Consider the following 21192-nt stretch of genomic DNA (forward strand, 5'->3'; position numbering starts at 1 on the left):
TACCTTGAAAAGTACGTGTATTTGTTGCAACCTTCTGTTTATGCCGAGACCATGAGAAGATAAATCCTCAGCTAACAGTCTTTTATCTTCTATTAAGTATTATTTTATTAACATAATAAACTTTGGAGGTTTACAATAAAGGATATAGCGTTTAGTTTAATTTTATTTTTATATTTCTAAAACAGATTGATAGCTTACAGCACTTTTGGGTTAGATCAGGTTATCTACAAAAATAATATTGTAGTTCTATAGACAACAAGTGGTACGTGGTACTTGGCTCTTTATAATAAAATCGAATACTTATACACTGGTGCAGAGGCAGGCAGTAGCAAGTTCTTTGTACAAAGATAATTTTAAACTGTATTCTAATACATTCAAACAATGCATAGTGGACAAATCTGCCTCTGTAAGGCAGCACTACATTATATATCATTTAGATATAAAAAAGGAAAAGCTAAGTATTACAGTTTATTATAATGATTGAAATCGTTTGAGCAAAAAAGCAAAATCTTTGAGCTGCTAAATGCATATAATTTTTGTGAGTTCCGTTGAATTCTGGTGAACATCAATACGTTGCAGTGAGGTTTTGAGCAAACCAGTTATATGTAATATAAAATGCTTATGGTTCCTATTTCTTAAATTTGTTTAATCGCTGAAAAATGAACTTATACACAATTTTAGTAGATTTTATCAGAAAGTATCAATATTTTATATCACTTGCAATTTTTTGGGATGTTTGAGGTGATATGAATGTTTCAAAACTAAAATCAACGAAACTTTATTGCGGTTAAAATGCTCAGTAGCAAAATATGTGGAAATGACTTTACTAGTTGCTATCATTTCTATAGCTGATATCGGCTATTTCGTTAAAGTTGCTGTGTTGCATATTTCTATTCTGATGGTCTCTTTACAACCATAAACATCATAATCGAACTTTTGCTTAATATGAGCAGTTTAACCGTGATCAAGTTTTATTGATTTTAATCTTGTAACATCCAGATAGGCCAATCACCTCAAACATCAAAAACAATCGCAAATGATAGAAAAATACCGATATTTTTTACTGAAACCTACCAAAATTTTGTGCAAGTTAATTTTTAAATCTGTGTTTTAGTTGTATGATGATAATATGCAGTTGCCGTTGTATCTCACACGCATATGCTTCTTTATCATCCATTTGCTTTTATTTATGAGTTTTCAAGAAGTTTGGTAGTATACTGACAGCAAGTCTGCGTAAACCTTTCTAAAAATGATAGGAAACACTAATATACATTTCTGTTTAGCTCACCCTATATCCGCCTAAACCTATGAGTTTTGTTACATTATCTAAATACTTGTATACTGTAGCTAGTAGAATATTCCTCTTGCCTATTATTCACATTTCATGCATCTATCGGTTTCATTTCTACATCGGAGCTTTTGTTTCGCTTTTTACTTCTTCCTTTGCAGCTTCCATCGTCATCTGCCAAAGATTTGACATCAAGTTCTGGCCTTCCGGAGTTTGCACGCTCAAGAGCATCAGCTTCTTCTTGTCTCTGTAAGCAAGAATCACACAGGTTTGTTTGTGTTATGTCATCATAGATGAAATCTGGTATTTCGCGAACACGCAATTGGGCTTATAAACTGTCACCAATAAATGTTTTTAAGAGAATAATGGTAAAACATTGTGAATGAAAGTTGAACATAACCTTTACACATAAAGGTTAAAGTTGAACATAACCTTTACGCATAAAGGTTAAAGTTGAACATAACTTTTACACATAAAGGTGAAAGTTGAACATAACCTTTACACATAAAGGTGAAAGTTGAACATAACCTTTACGCATAAAGGTTAAAGTTGAACATAACCTTTACACATAAAGGTTAAAGTTGAACATAGCCTTTACACATAAAGGTTAAAGTTGAACATAACCTTTACACATAAAGATTAAAGTTGAACATAACCTTTACACATAAAGATTAAAGTTGAACATAACCTTTACGCATAAAGGTTAAAGTTGAACATAACCTTTACACATAAAGATTAAAGTTGAACATAACCTTTACACATAAAGGTGAAAGTTGAACATAACCTTTACGCATAAAGGTTAAAGTTGAACATAACCTTTACACATAAAGATTAAAGTTGAACATAACCTTTACACATAAAGGTTAAAGTTGAACATAGCCTTTACACATAAAGATTAAAGTTGAACATAACCTTTACACATAAAGATTAAAGTTGAACATAACCTTTACGCATAAAGGTTAAAGTTGAACATAACCTTTACACATAAAGATTAAAGTTGAACATAACCTTTACACATAAAGGTGAAAGTTGAACATAACCTTTACGCATAAAGGTTAAAGTTGAACATAACCTTTACACATAAAGATTAAAGTTGAACATAACCTTTACACATAAAGGTTAAAGTTGAACATAGCCTTTACACATAAAGGTTAAAGTTGAACATAGCCTTTACACATAAAGGTTAAAGTTGAACGTAGTTTCTACACATAGAGGACATGGCTACTGATGAATATTAGGTGTCTGTTGTGAACTTTTGAAGACATGTTAGAAATGAATTGTTACTCGGCCAGTCTTCAGCTCCCCTACCTCTTTTGTCATAGTAAACTCATTTCATTTAGACACAAAGTCGAAAAAACGGTTTGTATTACCTTTCTAAGCATTCTCTCTCTGAGTAGATATATTGGCAGCATGAGGTAGAAGGGGCAGCCAGCTACTATTGTTGTGGCTATTGGGAGAATTATCGCCAGGTCGCTGTCAGGTTGTATAGACATGGTAAGGACCACAAGAACACAGACCGGTGCATTCTGCATTCCTGTCTCTATTGATATTGTCTGTAATAACAACAGCAATTGTATCAATTTCCCTAATCCAGCTACGAGCTTTTCCCTCGAGGATATTACAGAGCACTGTATAATATAGGTAGCCTGATATTCATTCAAAAAGAATGTGTATTTCAAGTACATTTTCATCGCACCTACATTATCAAATGCGCATTGCTATGGAATATAAAGCTATTGTATGCCATTTCTATCAATACTATATTATGTTGCTCTACATCTTATATTTTACTACGTTTTATTGTATATTCGGCTTTTATTTTATTACCTTTATAACAGTCCAATCAAAGCGGCAAATCCAAGCTATAAGACCACCCAAGATGTATCCTCCATATGGCATCGCGCATGCGGCTAGTGTCACCTTGGCATCCCATTTTACAAAGATGTACATGTTGACGTAGATGCAGAAGGTGAAGAAAAAAAGGATGGCCATGATAAATAAAGCCTAAAAAAGAAGTGAACTTTCAACCTTTTTGCAGCACTCAGAACAATCTAGAATAAATGATTGGTGGTATCCAGGAAAAATAACAAAAGTTACTGATCATATCTGAAAGGCCAGGAGGTCATACAATCACATTTAATTTCTCTCAAACTACATCTACAGAAGGGATATTTTGGTGAATACGCTCCCTCAAAATTTGGAGTTGTCGAAATTTGGCATGACAAAGTTGAAAATTTTGAAATACCACTAGAATGTCTTGTTAGTGTTCAACATGTCTGAGCGCACTAAGAAGTGAAAAGGCTATTTTATGACGGAATCAAGAAGAGAAGTGCTAGAATTACTGAGACTATAAAATAGAGTTAGAGATCAGAAACCTTAAAGTATCCACTTTAAAAATGCACACTTACCGAACTAGTAGCCTACAAGAAACCTGAAAATCTTTTTTGCGATTTAAAATAGATGTTATTAGTGAAATATAGTATGAAGCATGAGAAATTCCTTGAAGGTCGAGGATAATATTTGCTAAGCCTACTGCGAGCAGAAACTGTGTATGTTTTAATAGCCTTGTTGCACAAAAAATGGCTCTATGATCTTGGGTGGACATGTTTGAGTTCAGTGGCAAGGAAACCTTGATGACTAGAGACAAGCCTAGTTGTAGAAAGTAATTTAAGTTTGGATGTCACTCCTGTCATCATCAGTGGCCTTTTAGGGAATTAAACCCCCGACCCGTTGTTCATCGACCAGCCATACTAAACTATAGGCAACAGCTGATCTGGCATTTATAATCATGGTGCTATTGAAATATATTTCGTCATATGTGTTATTGTGTCTTGTACTAGAGAAATTAGTGTTACCATATCATTTGCGTGTTTAACTTTTTATTGGCATTGGTAATAATACACAAAATGATGTTTTTCATTACATATCAAAAGGAAACAAACGGAAAGGCAAAAATCAGGCATTATTGAGTTAAACAAAAGTTGGTAATCTAATAGTATGGAGAAGGAGTCGAGGTAGTGAATTGTAGGTTGAAGTAACAGGAAGTTCATAAACTGAAACATACGATGGTGGATGTAGTACGTTGGTGTCACGAAATAGAAAATGATGTTTATAATCTTAGCTGGACATGTCTGAGCCCAGTGACCAAGAAATCTGAATGACTGGAGGCATGCCCAGTTGCAGAGAGCAATTTGAGGTTGAATGTCATTTTCGTCACCATTCTTGCACAAACAAGATCTTTATAATCTTAGCTGGACATATCTGAGTCCAGTGACCAGAAAATATGAATGACTGGAGACATGCCTAGTTGCAGAGAGCAATTTAAGGTTGGATGTCATTTTGACCACTACCAGTGGCCTTTTTCTGGATTTGAACCCCTGACCTTTTGTTAGCAGATCTAGTGTTCTAGGCTACTATGTCAGGATGTATATATATGATGCACAGAAAACGATCCAGTGCTAAATGAATTGATTTAGAATTCTGTAATTATCGTATCATTGTTTTTCTTTGTTGAATTGTTTCAGAGTAGTTGTCGAAACCAAACATTGATCTTAAAACTAATTGTCAAATTATCAACATGTCACAGTCAAATTGATCCCTTCAGTTAAAAACCTCTTATGAAAGCTACATTTCGGCGAATATCAGGTGGCCAATAAAGACTTACATTTAGCCACTGCTTCAGAATCTTGGACAGGCGCGGGAGCTTCAACCTAATCACATTGCCGAGCATTATGGGTATGACTATCATAGCGAGACTCTGTAAGATGCCGAGAAAAGGTAATTTGATCTTATCGACTCCCTCTTCTGCTGGAATAGTGGTGCCAAGAGTATATAGCCACATTGGCAGCATTCCTAAAATTTGTTTAATATGATATATTACCATCTTATTGAGTAGCTTTTTTATGGCAATAGTATTCTGTTGGGCCATATGAAAATGGTAGAATATGCAATATAATGTTTTCTGAAACTCTTCATCATAGGATCAAACATTTTCTAAAGGCAAGTTCTACTCAGACAAAAAATTGAAGAGTTGTTCAATGCAACGAGTAAGGAGTTGTTCACCCAGTTTTCATCCCTGACTCGTTATTATTGTTGACTAAACTATCAGCGGCTGCACTATCGTCATTTTATTATTTTTATTATTATTTTATTTTATGACTATTATTTGAAACTGTTTAGCTTGACTGTGAGCTCATTGAAACCTCCAGCCAATGATTAAATAGTAAGAGAAATCTGGAGGCAATCTCGATCTCAAGTCAATTACCGAACATTAAAATGTACTGGTGGTCTTCAATTCAATAATATTAAAGAATTCAAACAGATTTGTATCCAATAAGTTATCACTATTTGATTACTAAAACATTTAATAATATATTTTGTTTTTTAATATTTATAATAGACTATTATTTATTTCCAATTGGAATTTATTGCTTATAGTTTTTATTTATGCCAAATAGAATTGAAGTCATTCTGGTATTTTTAGTATTATGATGCGCTATCTCTCAAATCAGAAAATTGAAAATCAGAAAACACTTGTCAATGGCTGAGCATTTCTTTTGATTTTTAGGTACTCATTCAACACAATGAGTGAGGAGTTGTGTGCTCATCAGAGTTTCCAATCTAAATGCTTCGTTATATTTTTTGTTAAAATCTTTTGAACTGTATGACTGAATTTTTGTCCAAATTTTTCTTCGTGTAGTCAGAGAATTAAATTCTACATAATTTTTGTTAGAGTTTGAGCCATTGAGTTATAAAAACTTGTAAAAGTCAAACAACCTGAATGATTTCACTGTTACATAATAGTTAAACTAACAATAAAAATTGGACAGTTTTTGTTGACTAAAAAGCATCTCTTTACTAGCAGTCATTTTTATATTTAGCTAAGTGAAGGTTGATCATTACTAGGCATAGCACAGTTGCAATGAGCTCAAACTTGAGCAAATAACATAGACTGTGTACCATGTTGAAAGCTTCTTAACTGGCGGTCTACCACAGGTTTTTTGTTAGCACAGGTTTTTTTTACAAGCTACCACTTGGCAGCCTACCGCAAATTACTATTATTATATTTATGAGCAGGATTATGTGCTGACATTCCAACAAGACACTTCTTAGAGTAGGCATAACGAAAGGCTATTTTAGATATGGGGTGGCAGATGAGCTTTATAAAAAGTAGAATAAGAAAGTTATAGACAAGGGGTGGCAGGTGACTTTTAAGGTAGGTGTGGCAAGTGCATTTTACAGCTCCTAAGAAGTGAGCACTGCTTCATCAGGTTGAATTTAAAAATGAAATGTAATTTTTTTTGCTTTATCTGTCACATGCTCTGACTCCTACTTACTTTACTTTTATATAACTGTTTGGTATGGTCAAATGAGCTCAAAGAAATGTGTCATATTTTGTCTTCATTATTTTTCTGAAAATGTTTGAATAGCAGAATAGGCAAAATAATGAAAACTATTTTTATGTATGAATTAAGTTTTTTTCTCATAGCTTGATTTTAAAAATTTCTGCCAGAGCATCAGTTCCATAACCAAGAGCAAACAACTTCTCTACTATTGCTACTTCTTTTAATAGCCGCTAACAGGCTCCCATAAAGCTATCAGAGATAGAGCTATATGGCTTTGCATGAGCTAATATTATTTAGTAATTGTTGTAAAGGAAAATAAAGCAATTCTCCCACAGCTGTTTTCTAATACTCACATGCCTACAAAAACTTAAAATGCCGTAATGGTGTTGAACCGTCGTAATACAACAAACAAAGAGTAAAGGCAGCAATATGACAGCTTACCAAGTGAGGCAGCAGTGCTGAGAGTAGTCAGGGTGACACTAAGTGACATGTCAGCATTGAAGAGTCGTGTCATCATGTTGCTTGTCCCGCCTCCTGGAGAGCAGCCTAGCACAAAATATCCAAACGCTTGTCCTCCTCGGAACCCTAGCAGACGTATTACACTGTAGGAGAGCTGTAAAAAATAGTGATTTCATTTCGGTCTTTCAAGTGCTGACAAGCCTTTGCAACTCTTAAAGTAATATAATTCTTTATAATATAAAAGTGAATTAAAATCATTTAGATAAAAAGCAAAGGTACATAGCAAACTTTATGATGTAAAAAGTAGCTACACGAAAATTTAAAGTTGTTGGTTTTTAATTGAGAAAAATTGAACATAATCTTAAAACCGATTTACTGCAAGTTCAAACTATATTTTGAACCTAATATTTAGATGATAGTAAATGTATTATACAGAATTTATATCTAGTTTTATAAGTTACTATACACATTTAAATAGATTTTTTTACTATGAGTAAGAATTTAAGGCCAAATTACTTAGTTGAAACTTTAATGCGATATTTTATTATTAACAAATTTGTACTATTAAAAGTTTTTTATCACTGCAGTTTACTAGTCTATAAATCTTTCTCAAGTCAGCAAAAAAGCTGGAACTGAACTTAAAGGTTTACATGTAGGATGCTCATAAATATTACTAGATTATAGTTCAAAACGTTCTGACTATCAAAATGCGGAGAGTGTGTATTCTGTTGTATAAATCTATTATAGCAAAAGCTCTTAATTTTTTGTTAGATTCTAATCTAACATCGCTTTAGATGTGAGTTGAGCCAAAATTTGCATGTGGCTTTTTCTATAGATTTTCCTACATTTGAATTTTTATATAAAAGATAGAAACTGTAATACGATGTAAAAAAAAGTTTTCTTTCAATATAACAGCACAAGTTAAAATTTGTTGCAAAAATACTGTATGAAATTTTCAGTTTTTGTTTTACCTAAATATTATAATGAACTAATTGCTTTTTTGCCTTAAAATTTGAGAAAAAATTAGATTTTCTTTATTTTAATTAAATTATATAGTGTTAAGCTTTTATGACAAACAAGCTGAACTAATTATATTAAAGATATCAAGGATACAAAATATCAACACTGGTTATGAATAATTTAATTGTTCTAATTTCTAAAGGCAATCAATCATTAATTATTTTTCCTTTGATGCACATGCTTTAGTGTTTAAAATTATTTTAACACTAAAAATTACAAAAAAATCTTATTTAACAAAACTACTTTTAAAAAATCGGCTTAAAAACGCTTGAGGACAAGATCAAACACCTATGAACAAAACCTTCTATAACATTTTTGCAAGCAGTCTGTTGAACCGAATGCTCAAAAGTGTCAACTCACTCGTCTTGTTTTGCTAGCTTATGTTTTTCTGTCACAGCAAACTTGCTGAAAGCCAATCCGTGTCATTGCAAAAATAAAATAGTTTAGTATGAAACTTTTTGCAAAGAGAAATATGTATTTATTAGTACTACACAAACTGAACTCATGACAAGAACTATTTGGGAGCAATTTGGTTATAAAAAGTCATGAAAACATTAAGCTATGAAAACGTTATGATAAATCGATATATTTAGTTATATATCTATATTAAAGTTATAAAACCATTTAGCTTTAAGATCATAGCCGAAGTCAGAAAAAATATTTATTGATTTTATAAATTTGCCAAGGAGTATAGTTAACAGGGAAAAAGTCTGGGCAGGATGAGTTCTAAAAATATCCACTTACCAGTGGCATGATAGTATACTGAGAGAGAAGTGCCACAACAGGTGCCTTGGGAGTTCTCAAGTGATCTTTAATGGTCTCAAAGTTCAGATCATTTCCCATAGCCAGGGTTACAATGACAAGCTAAAATACAACAGCCCATTTTACAAGTGTTCATTTAGTAACAAACTTGGTGCAGGGGTTTTTGAAATTGTTAAATTCTTTTTTAGAAGGGGTAAAGTTGTACCGTCAGCTTACTTGAAGGAATTGGTTGCAAAACATTAGCAGAAAGTTGACTTCATTTTAAATTATCGTTGTTTCAATGAAAACAAAAAATTTTATCAACAAAAAAGTTAGAAATAATCTCAACTCTAACACATTTATCTCAGTCAAAGGAGTTGCCACTTAAATCTCTTAACCTTTGGTCAACAGTAATAAAAGCCAATAGGTTTTGTTTTATGAAAAATAGCTATTTATCCAAATTGACAGCTTACCGAAAGATAACTTATTTCTTAAAGATGAGCTTGCAAGAGATTTCAGTAGATTTTATCAAAGACTATCAGCTTTTTTTCTTTTTTGATTGTTTTTGATGTTTGAGGTAATCTGACTTCCAGTGTGCTTTACGATTAAAATCAACCAAATTTGATCGTGATTAAAATATTCAGATAAAGCGAAAGTGTGATTATTATGTCTATAGTTTTCAAGAAACCAACAGAATAGAGACTCGTAAAGCTGCAACATGAACGATATCTACTATAGCAACGATATCAACTATAGCAATGATATTAACTATAGCAATGATAGCATTAGTCTGACAATTTTGACTACGATCAAGTTTCATCGATTTTACTTTTGAAACACCCTGGCTGTCAGATCACTTCAAATATCAAAAACAGTCACAAATGATAGAAAATAACCGATCCTTTATGATAAGATCTACTACAAATTAGTGCAAGTTCATTTTTAGCGGAAAGTGATAAGTTGTTATCTGTTGCTATAGCGACCTACCAGTATCACAACTGACAAGTTGTAGACAGCATCTAGTGTCCGTCGCTGTCGAATGGACCGAAGCAAGACTTGCCCAACATAGATTTTGTCTTCGCTTCCATTTAAAGTGGCGTAAAACTTTATGGGTGAGTATCCGAGATAGACAGCGGTACCTAAAGAAATACAGCGTAGTTGAATCTATTGATCATAAGTTATAATAGAGGAATGAGCATATAAGTTATAATAGAGAAATGATCATATTATGCAGATGGTGGAGAAAAATATTTGTAACTTTTCCTTCAAATATATTTGTGTAACACTGTAAACAGAAACTCATTTATAGTACATTTTATGGTACATTCTTTAATTTAACACATATTTTACATATACTGTATATACACATATACATATATATACATATATATTTATCTTTATACTTAGCCTATATATATATTTATATTTATACATATTTATATTTACATGTATATATATAATATGTAAGATGAACATAATATGTATTAAATATATATAATGCATATTAAGTATATATATAATATATACAGCATGTATAACATATATATAATGCTCATTTGGGTTTGAGGGGACAGCCCATAGAAGAAAAAACTCACAGCTATTTTTGAGTTTAGACTTGTCTTCACATTGCCTGCAAACATTGAGGAAGATTGTCTACAAGTTGTTGGGTAACTCACCATTAAAGGACAGATTGTAGCAGATGAAGTTTTCAGCTAATGTTGTATTCTTATGGTGGAGAAAACCCAAGTAGCTGGTGTTACTAGTCCGATTCCAGGTTGACTTTTCATGACAGCGAGATATAATAGGAGTTTTCTGCAATGCAAAATATATCTGTAACATTGAGCCAGATATATTTTTGATTCATGTGTTAACAGATGGTTAGGTGTGTCAAGTATTGGAGTGTTGCCATTTATTTTATATACTATGAAAGATTGTCGTACGCAATAACTGCTTAATTATTAAGGAATACAACAGGTAGTAAAGTGATGCAAATAATATCCTGCGTGGCTGCTAAGCCAAATGTTTGAGTTTGAATCCTCGGAGGGTCAGTCTTTTTCTCATCATCCACCCATGGCTTCAGATGTACAAACACGACTTTTATTGTAGTAAAAATTCTACTCAAATAGTTTAGTTAAAACCAATAAAATTTATTTTGGTATTGAAAATGTGACACATAAAAAAGAAAGGAATTCAAACAAAGGAAGTTTGAAACAGCATTGGCAAAACTATTGTTCACATTTACTTGCTAAGCTTTCATACCTTTTTTTACAGAGATCAGAGCAGACTTAAGATGTCTAGAAGATGTTAAGAAGTCAAGACTGAACGCTTGCATCAAATAAAAAATTTGTAAACTATTTCAAGAGAATCTGAATGAGAGAGGGGAACTCAGATTTTTGAGCTTACTTCCAGGTTTCTAATAACTACAGGGACGAAGCTTTCTTAGTCAAACCTTCTATTAAAATATTGCCAACATAACAATTATAGACACCATAATTGTACTTTTGCTTGATTTATATGATTTAATCGTGATCGTGTTGGATTGATTTTAATCTTGAAACATACTGGAAACCAGATCACTGAAAACATTAAAAACAATCGCAAATAATAGAAAAATACCGATACTTTTTGTTAACATCTAACAAAATTTTGTGCAAGCTCATTCTTAACCAGATAATCACAAACTATTGTTTGAAAGAACAATAGTAATAATAATAATAAAATAGTAACAATAATAATAATCATGATCATAATAATAACAATAATAATAGTAATAATAATAATGAACAATGCCTACTTTTCTGACTTTTCTAATCTAGCTGCGGAATCTCCTACATGTATTATATTATATTATATTACATATTATATTGTATCATATTATATTATATTATACTATATTATATTATATTATTTATTATATTATATTATACTATATTATATTATATTATAATATATTTTATTGTATTGTATTATATTATACTATATTATATTATATTATACTATATTATATTATATTGTATTATATTATACTATATTATATTATACTATATTATACTATGTTATATTATAATATATTATATTATATTGTATTATATTATACTATATTATATTATACTATATTATATTATACTATATTATATTATACTATATTATACTATATTATATTATACTATATTATATTATACTGTATTATATTATATTATATTATATTGCTTCAGATTTGGCATTCATGATTCTAGTTTTATGTTGTGTAATTGCAATGACATAAAATCATTACTCCGTGCTGTCAGATTCTCTACAAAGTATGCAAACAAAGTAGAAAAGAAATCAAAACATATCTCAGGTCTAAGTTGTGTGTGCCAATGTTCAAAGACATGCTTGCCAATGTTCTAAATAAAACTGGTTAAAACTTGATAGAAGGCAGCGTTGCTAAGCAAAGGAAAAGATGGGTTTACTCTTAAATATACAGTCATACCTCACTTATGAGTGCACCAACATTCGAGAACTGAGATACGAGCATTCGAGCCGGTTCTTGATATGGTCGCTAAATGGCCAAATTTGTGAAATGCCGCTTTCGAGAACAGCCTCGCTTGATCTTTCTCGGTGTATCAGGTTGAAAATACTTTTGAGAGAGAGAGATAATGAGAGAGAGAAACAAAATGTGCCCAGCCAGAAGAAGATAATAAGAAATGAAAACAGTCAATATTAGAAATAAATTTAGTGTAGAATTAAAATATTTTAAAAATGAAATTATACAACTTTTGCGAATTTTATCTGAAAATATCGGTAATTTTCTATCATTTGCAATTGTTTTTATGTTCAGGAATCTAGTCGCCAGGACATTTCAAGATCAACCAAACCTGATCGTGGTTAAAATGCTCAGGTCAATCGAAAACGCAATTATGACGTCTATACTTGCAAATTGAGTGCTTATAGCGCATCAATTACATAAGCACTTTTATCATATACATGTATTTCAGTAGATCAAAGATCAAATACATCAGAGTATTGGCTTTTGAATGAGCTTATATTCAATACACAAAGAATAATAGAACTATGAAAAGCAGGGTGTCAAAAGTATGCCCTGCAATAAAAAAACACTTGGTTGTGGTTCCCACAATGTGATGTCATAATTATCATTTAGCCTTAAATCGTCGATCTCTTTCGCTACCATTGAGGCTGCGCTTTTCTGTGACAATCGGTGCTCTTAAACCCAGTGAGCACTAATAATAAACTAGGATTCTAAATAATCAACAATGCCCGGAATCGTGCTAATGCCCGATCAATACAAACACATGTTCTGGGTTAATAGATTTCGGGTGATTGTTAGACTTTACTTTTTTCATCCTTTCGTTCTTTTTAAACATTTATAGTAATTATTATCACATCGTTTTATATGATGGCATTGTTTGTCCTATACAGAAATGATTAATAACCTGATTAATAACTAATTATCAATTAAATATCAAAAAGAACAAATATAAAAATGACAATATTTATATTATATTTGAATAAATTACAGTATACGGAAAATAGAAAACAGGTGTATTGGACAGTCAAATTAATCACTTTGTGTATGATACCATGGTACTAGCTTATAGGCAGATTAAGTTATTTACAGTAGGCTTCTCTAATTTGAACAATCCCGGAGTGCAGTGAGTCAACCCCAACGATTGATTTAATTCAATTGAATTCGACAACAAAATTAAACAAAAACAGAAGTGGCTACTAACAACATACCTGGTAAGTACCAACCACTCATAGTGGTAAACGTAATGAAATCAAATCGATTAAATTGTGACCTACAGTGGCGTTGCCCTAGGACTATATGTAGATTGCACTCTTTCGAGATCACTCAATGCTTAAAATTAATTAGCCTCAGTCTTGCCCTTCAACATCACAACAGAAAGAGAGGCTTAGTGCCTAATATCATCGGAAAAATATAGTATGGTGCTTAGAATCGGAGTTATTTATTATAAAAATAATCTGTACATTGAGAGCTAATGACACTGATTCTTTTGTCATCAACATTGGTTCTCTGGAGTTGTCCTACCTTCGGATGCCACTAGCGTCATTATCTTAGTTGGTAAATATAAGCGGTAAGCGATAATATAAGCGGTAAGAGCACACAACATCGAATATGAAAATCGTGATGTCACAATTTCCGAGCCTATATCATTGAACATCTCTGCGGTAGACATACTGGCCAAGTAGTTGAGAAAAAAACGTGAGATTGACGGTAAATGTAGTAGTTGAATCTGAAGCCTAGACTTACTTGTGAAGTTTTTTTTTCATTTGTACCTACATAGGATGCCCTTCCACGATTTTATTCAATGTTCGGGTACTCTACTATCAATGTGAGGTCATGGTCGTTTGCCAACGATATGTCACAGCTCCATGTATAATCTTTGTTTATTGATGAAAAACTGTGGAGCAAATCGTTAGATATCAATGTTGCTAAATCTAAATCTACCCTGGCAGTATATCGATTTTAATCTTAAAACATCTTGTCAGTCATATCACCTCAAACATCAAAAACAATCGCAAATGATTGAACAATATTGATACTTTCTGATATAGTCTACCAAAAGTTGTGTAAGCTCATTTATAAGTTTGTGCTTACGGAGCTAAGTTCGTTTAAGTTAAATTTAAAGTTTATATTATGTTACTTAGCATCACAAAAGTGTATCGTACCAAACATGTTGCCTTCAAGTCTCTCTCACACTGCCATTAGCAGTTACAACTGTCTCAGAGCTAAGAAATCTATACAGCTCTGTACATAATACTGTTACGTTTCATAGCATATCATAATCAGTAAATAGGTATTTGTTATTTTGTGAGCGCAGATAGAATGAAAACAATTAAAAGCTTGAGCTTGCCATCATAGTATTCTGTTTGTAGATGAGTATTCCACGGTATGGGAATGAATTAATTTGTGTTTAGTTATTTTATATAAGACAACTTCATTTGAGATACAAGATAATTGGCCTGCGTGTTCGGTCCGGGAACGCATTATGCTCGTACATCGAGCTGTGACTGTAGATTGAGGACTATTCAGTGCATAGACAAACAGCTAAATGCTGCCGGAGACAACCACCTGTTCTAAACCATTTATTAAGTTTTGCTTAGCTTTGAAAACAGGTAAAGGGCAACCAAATCCGGGAACAAATGTGCAAATCATTGTACAGAAGCTGTCAAACTACCATGCCTGTTTATATGTTTTGCGTTCAGCAGCGATGTTTATTTAATCAATGCTTAATCACCTGATGAATCAAGTCTTATCTACCGGGTTCCCAATTAAAAACATTACAGCTGTGGCAGCATTGTTTAAAGGTAAGGTACATATGATCTGTTTGTATGACCCTCAAAATCGGGCTTGAAATCTCCAAGAGACAATTGTAACTAGATATTGATACCTCTATCTAAATAATAATAGGAGCTTGTAAGCTGTTTCATTCTATTAGAATATAACAGAGTTTAGTTTTCCGTTGAAATATTTTAGTTGAAATTGGAATATTCTATGAAAGTATCAAAGTTCTGAAAGGTCAAATTTCAACCTCCTTTTTGCTTAGCGAATGAAAATCCCCAAAGCTATAATTTTATAGTGGGAACTAAAGCAATACAAGAACCTTGTTCTTGTAATTGTTGATAAATCAGTGTTCGTGTTGAGATAAACCCAAAGTTTTTTTAGACAACGTTGATAGGCATTTGTAAGACCAAGCGGCTACAAAAAATTCATTAGATTTTTTTGTCCGATTAAAGTAGCATGCTTCTAAACGGCTAGCTTTTTTTCAAGTTAATATTTCTACATGTAGTTTAATCATAGATTAAGTTTTCAAGTCATGCGGTTTTGCTTAACCAATAAAAGTTTGGTTATATAACCAGCAAAGATTTTTAATGCTTTTTTACCCTTATAACTAGTACCCTGGCAGAATAGGATGAGAATTTTAGAATGTTAAAAAAGTTTTAGAAAAATATTGATAATTTCTGATAAAAACTGTACAAAATTTCTGTAAGTTCATTGTTAACATGGCCTACCGCTCTTTATAATGTAGCCTACCACTCTTTATAATGTAGCCTACTGCCTTTGGTAATGGAGTCTACTGTCATTGCAGTTGGTATTTCTTACATTAAACATACTGGTACCCTGACTGTCTATTGTATTGTGAGAGATCATCAACAGCAATACTTATAGGCACTATTCTACTGGTCATCCAGGGGTAGGGCAGTTGTTAGAGTGTTTGACTACAATGCCGAATGATGTGAGTTCAAAACCTGAGCTGATGAAGTATTTTTTCCAACACCTCATCGTAGCTTCAGACTGACAGACAGATATGGCTTTTAGCATTGTAAAGATGATTACAGAATAGAATTATGATCCACCAAGTGACATATATAAACTATATAAGTGACATATATAAACTATATAAGTGACATATATAAACTATATAAGTGATATATATAAACTATATAAGTGACATATATAAACTATATAAGTGACATATATAAACTTTATAGGTGACATATATAAACTATAGAAGTGACATATATAAACTATATAAGTGACATATATAAACTATATAAGTGACATATATAAACTATATAAGTGACATATATAAACTATATAAGTGACATAAATAAACTATCTAAGTGGCATATATAAACTATATAAGTGACATATATAAACTATATAAGTGACATATATAAACTATATAAGTGATATATATAAACTATATATGTGACTTATATAAACTATATAAGTGACATATATAAACTATATAAGTGATATATATAAACTATATAAGTGACATATATAAACTATATAAGTGACATATATAAACTATATAAGTGATATATATAAACTATATAAGTGACATATATAAAATATTCTTAGTGATGGAAGCGAGCGTCTGCTCAGAGTAGCCATGATCTATGAGTGAATCTTCTTATTTCCTTTCCAGTTCTCAAAATAAAGTGAATTTTACAGAACTTAGTAGAACCTGATGTAATCCTAAAAATGTAGATTCGTTATTTTTTTAAATATCAACAATTTATTAAAAATTGATTAAAAGCAAAAGATATTTCAGTACAAAATTCTTCAACAGCAACCTTTGTGGGAACCCTTTTTTGTTATCAAATCTCATGCCAAAAACATTCTATGATTGGCCCATCAGTAGATAAACATTGCATTCTATTTAGACTTGACCTTTTAACCCTTCGATATCTATTTGCTCATTGCTGTCGGTAAAAATAACAGGTCATTAAATATTCTCCAGTTGTTTTTTGAGAAAACTATCAGCAACAATGAGACCTGTTTTACCCTGTCTACCTTGTACAGTGACGACATAGGTATCTAGTTGGTAGGTTGAGGAAATCTATTGAACTACGGCCAAGACAAACTTTCCTATAAATAAAAAAACTTACATCGGTTTCCTATCACATACTAACTAGTTGTTGAAACCAGAAAGTTCTGGCTTTCTACCATTTGTGACAGCTGTCTGTGCTAATGAGATTTTTAGCCAATGTAGGAATTGGCGACTGAAAGAGCACGTGCTTTGTACTGATGGAGCACTAAAATACATAGAGTGAACTCGCTCAACAAAAGCAATAAGGTCATCCTTACAAGCTATAAAATATAAGCCCAACGGTTACAGGTTTTCAACTCATTTCAACTTACATAATATGAAAAAATTGCATACAACATCTAACATTTATTTTTAAAATCTTTTTTAACAATCTTGTATCTAATATCCACTTTTTAGCAGAGAAAGGTATTTTAAACAATAAATGTCCAACCATTGATTTGATTTTAGTGGCCAACTGTAACCTTTTTCTTTTTTTTTGCTTTTTTTGTTTTATGATTTCTGAACAGGTTAAAGAAAATTTTGTTTAAAATAAAACTATTGTCTATAATGAATATATATATATATATATATATATATATATATATATATATATATATATATATATATATATATATATATATATATATATATATATATATATATATACATATTCTATTAGGTTACTTTAGTGATGCAAAATAGCCCATCTTCTAATAGAAAAGTTTTATTCAGCAAAATAGTGCTAAAAAAAGAGACAATCTGTGTCTCGGTATAAATTTTATGGTCGCAGTTGAAACATCAAAAAATAAATTAAAGTTTTGTCTAGCCATTTAGTGCTCTGTTTGGTGGTTAATGTTATTTGTTAAAACTTTAATTTCAGCACATAAAGAAAACCGAACAAGATATATTTGTGATCCACTATTTATGCTTACAAATATCACTTTGTTTATTCATTTAACTGTTTTTATTTTTGTACTGGTATATTTGTTAAATATCAGCTAAAATTCAAAAGATTTTGCCATGAAAAATTCATTATGCAGCTTCCATACACTTTGACCGTAAACAGGAAATAACCATTCTTACCTGCAATTGGTTATTAGATAAAATCTTAAAATACGAATGCTTGTTTGTCAAATTGCAACCTAAACAATTACAGTTTAGTGAAATTGGATAATAGAAATACCAGTTTTAATAAATGGTTCTCCAAATAAATAATAACAAATTAAATTCAGCAAGTTATAGAAAACATAGCAAAAACAATAAGTAATTAATACAACTCTGCTCATGTTATTTATTTTATTTACAAGTCTAACAAATTAGCCTTTGATCTTTGGATTTGCTAGGAATTAACATGGTTAAACCAATGACTACTTAATAATTAGAAACTTACTGAAACCACCGCTACATCTGTTCTCGCGCTCTCTAGAGTGAATGTAAAGTTACTTAAAGTTTTTCTTGCAAAGAGTGTAGCTGAGTGGGGAGATGCATCCGCATCAAAGTAGACGGTAACAACTTTATCAGCAGGAGTGGTGAGTCTAAAGAGAGTCTGGTTTGTATTTCCTGTAAAAAAACAACAGTACATTACTGGTTGGCAAACACTACAGTCAACATTTAACAGCTCGATAACGACAAGGTTTGCAGGTGTATTGGAATTGAGTCAGAAAAGATCATAGTTAAACCCAAGTTCCTAACTTTGATGTGGGTACTGAACTGACTACATAGAAATTTCAAACTTTAGTAGCTGTGTTTTATTACTAATTGCTGTGGTTATTTACTGCCCTAGATGTATGACATCAGCGACTTTTATTTTTTAGATTATTTGCACTATTACACTGACAGTACCGTGTGCCGTGAGAGATTGTCACAAGTAATAGTTAGGTGCACAATGATTCCACGATGTAGCAAGGTGGTCAATTGGCTCAGTTATTAGCTCGCCTGGCTGGAAATCTGAAAATCCAAAAAACCGAAAATCCGAAAATCCGAAAATCTGGCCATGCTGAATATGCAAGTTCCAGTTACTTTCCATGTTTTTGCATTTCAATCTTTTTCTGTAACCTTCTACGCTTTGCTTTGGACAAACAGACATACAGGGATTTTATTATAGTAAAGATTTACTCGATTAATATAGAAAGTTTGTTGTTTTTATTTCTTGATTTAATTTGAGTTAAACTTCTTTTATAAAAAAATTTGGTATGAACAGCATTGCAATTACAATGCTACATTTTGAGCATAATAAAAGTGATGCCTAAAGCTGTTGAAATCTGGAAAGTTATAATTTTCAGAAATTAGAAGACGTGTGATAGAATGTGCTTCTTTGAAGAATAAGGTAAAAAACTTCATATATTTTATGCAGTTTTATTTGATTTTCTTTGTATCAAATCACAATGACTGTTTTCTCACTTCTTCGGTTTCATTAATATGTCTCGAACATTTATTTAAATTTTATCGGTTCAATAGTCTTGCATTGTCCCCCACTAAAAGATTATTTTGATAAACCTCCTCTGAGATGTGCATGCTCCTAGCTTACTATTAGCTAGTGTAGCAATCGCTTTTCTTGACCATTACACCAGCTGGAGTGGTACTATTTTTGGTTGCATCTCACAGAATTGTAATGGCGATAAAGCACCTGCATTACTTGTCATCAATTTGTAAGGACAATCTCAAAACAGGCATCTCAATAATAGAACAAAATAACGCAAAGATAAAATGTTTCAAAGCTAGCAAGAATAATACATTTTAAAATATTAGTTAATTCAAAAATATTTTATCTTGTTTTCATCAGCCTTGTGACAATCTCAGACACAAGGAATAAGTAGAAGTGACTGGCACAAAACAATTACATAATTATATGTATTCTATTTATATATTATAAACTGAGGAAGTATTGAATTGTAAGGCAGTTTTTATTTTAGTAAAATTTTCCAACATTAAAATTTTATTAAAATAACATTTCGCTGGTCAATAAAAAGATGCTGTTTTTAAAAAAACTTAAAACTTAAAAATTTTAAAAACGTTTTTAATAAAAACTTTTCTGTTTTTGCTATTCATCTTCTCGTGCAAACAAAATAAATCATGTGGTTGAATAATTATTTTGAAAGAGGCTGACATTAGGTTTCATTTTTTATTTGAGGTAGATAAACAGTATAAAATAAATAAATAGATAAAAAGTTAGATAGAAAGATTAGTAAAACACAAGCCGACGTGTAAAGTTTTTAAAGCCTGGTTGTTAAAGCTTCAACATATGAAGTAATTTATTTATTTTGATATTTATTTCTGAACAGAATTATAGTTTTTTTATAAAATATGTAAAAAAAATAAGGCTTTTGGGCAATGGCATCAGTTTGAAAACAAAACTGTTAAATTGTTGCCTAAACTTAGCTAACCAGTTTATAGTTCACAGCGCTCCAGTTATATATAAAAACTATTAAATGATAAATTCTGATTAATTCTATACTGCCGGTATATACTGGTGTACACTCTAAGAAGTATTATTTAATTTCCTACCTTCTAGATGATTTGGTAAGCAAACAGCGTGACCCAGAAGAAATGCAGAGTAGATGTAGAGAGACAACATTGTGCTACTCCAAGCAAAAGCAGCCGACTGGTTTCTCTGAATATATTCACGAGAGATTTAGGAGCCAAGCGAGTAGCCAATCAGAACCAAGAAAAGTAACTAGCCTCTTATGTGAGGGTATTGGAAGAGATGAGAGGTAGGAATTGAACTAATGTTCTTATATGTGCTTTTGTTAGTGACCTCATAGCAAAAGGTCTTGTAGTTCACCTCCAGAAATCGTAGAATAAACAAATGTAGTAATTGAGTCGCATCACAGTTGAAGATGATCTTACACAATACTATAGGAGAATTTATCAGAAAGTATCAGTATTTTTTTATCATTTGTAATTGTTTATGATGTTTGAAGTGATCTGACTACCAGGATGTTTACAGATTAAAATCAACAAAACTTAATCGTGGTTAGAACGCTCAGAAGAAAATATG

At 31.6% G+C, this 21192-nt stretch overlaps 1 protein-coding gene across 1 annotated transcript; it reads right to left on the reverse strand.

Moving 5' to 3' along the window:
• Positions 1–106: 106 nt before the first annotated feature.
• Positions 107–20811, reverse strand: LOC137401429 (hepatic sodium/bile acid cotransporter-like). Its single transcript, XM_068087766.1, has 10 exons — positions 20700–20811; positions 18586–18755; positions 10530–10665; positions 9841–9992; positions 8857–8976; positions 7075–7246; positions 4953–5140; positions 3116–3292; positions 2659–2841; positions 107–1535 (listed from the first exon to the last, which is right to left on the reverse strand). The coding sequence occupies exons 1-10, from the start codon at positions 20767–20769 to the stop codon at positions 1383–1385; spliced, it is 1521 nt and encodes a 506-aa protein (XP_067943867.1). The 5' UTR covers positions 20770–20811; the 3' UTR covers positions 107–1382.
• Positions 20812–21192: the final 381 nt, after the last annotated feature.

This window comes from Watersipora subatra, chromosome 8 (genome assembly GCF_963576615.1).
Source record: "Watersipora subatra chromosome 8, tzWatSuba1.1, whole genome shotgun sequence".
NCBI lineage: Eukaryota > Metazoa > Bryozoa > Gymnolaemata > Cheilostomatida > Watersiporidae > Watersipora > Watersipora subatra.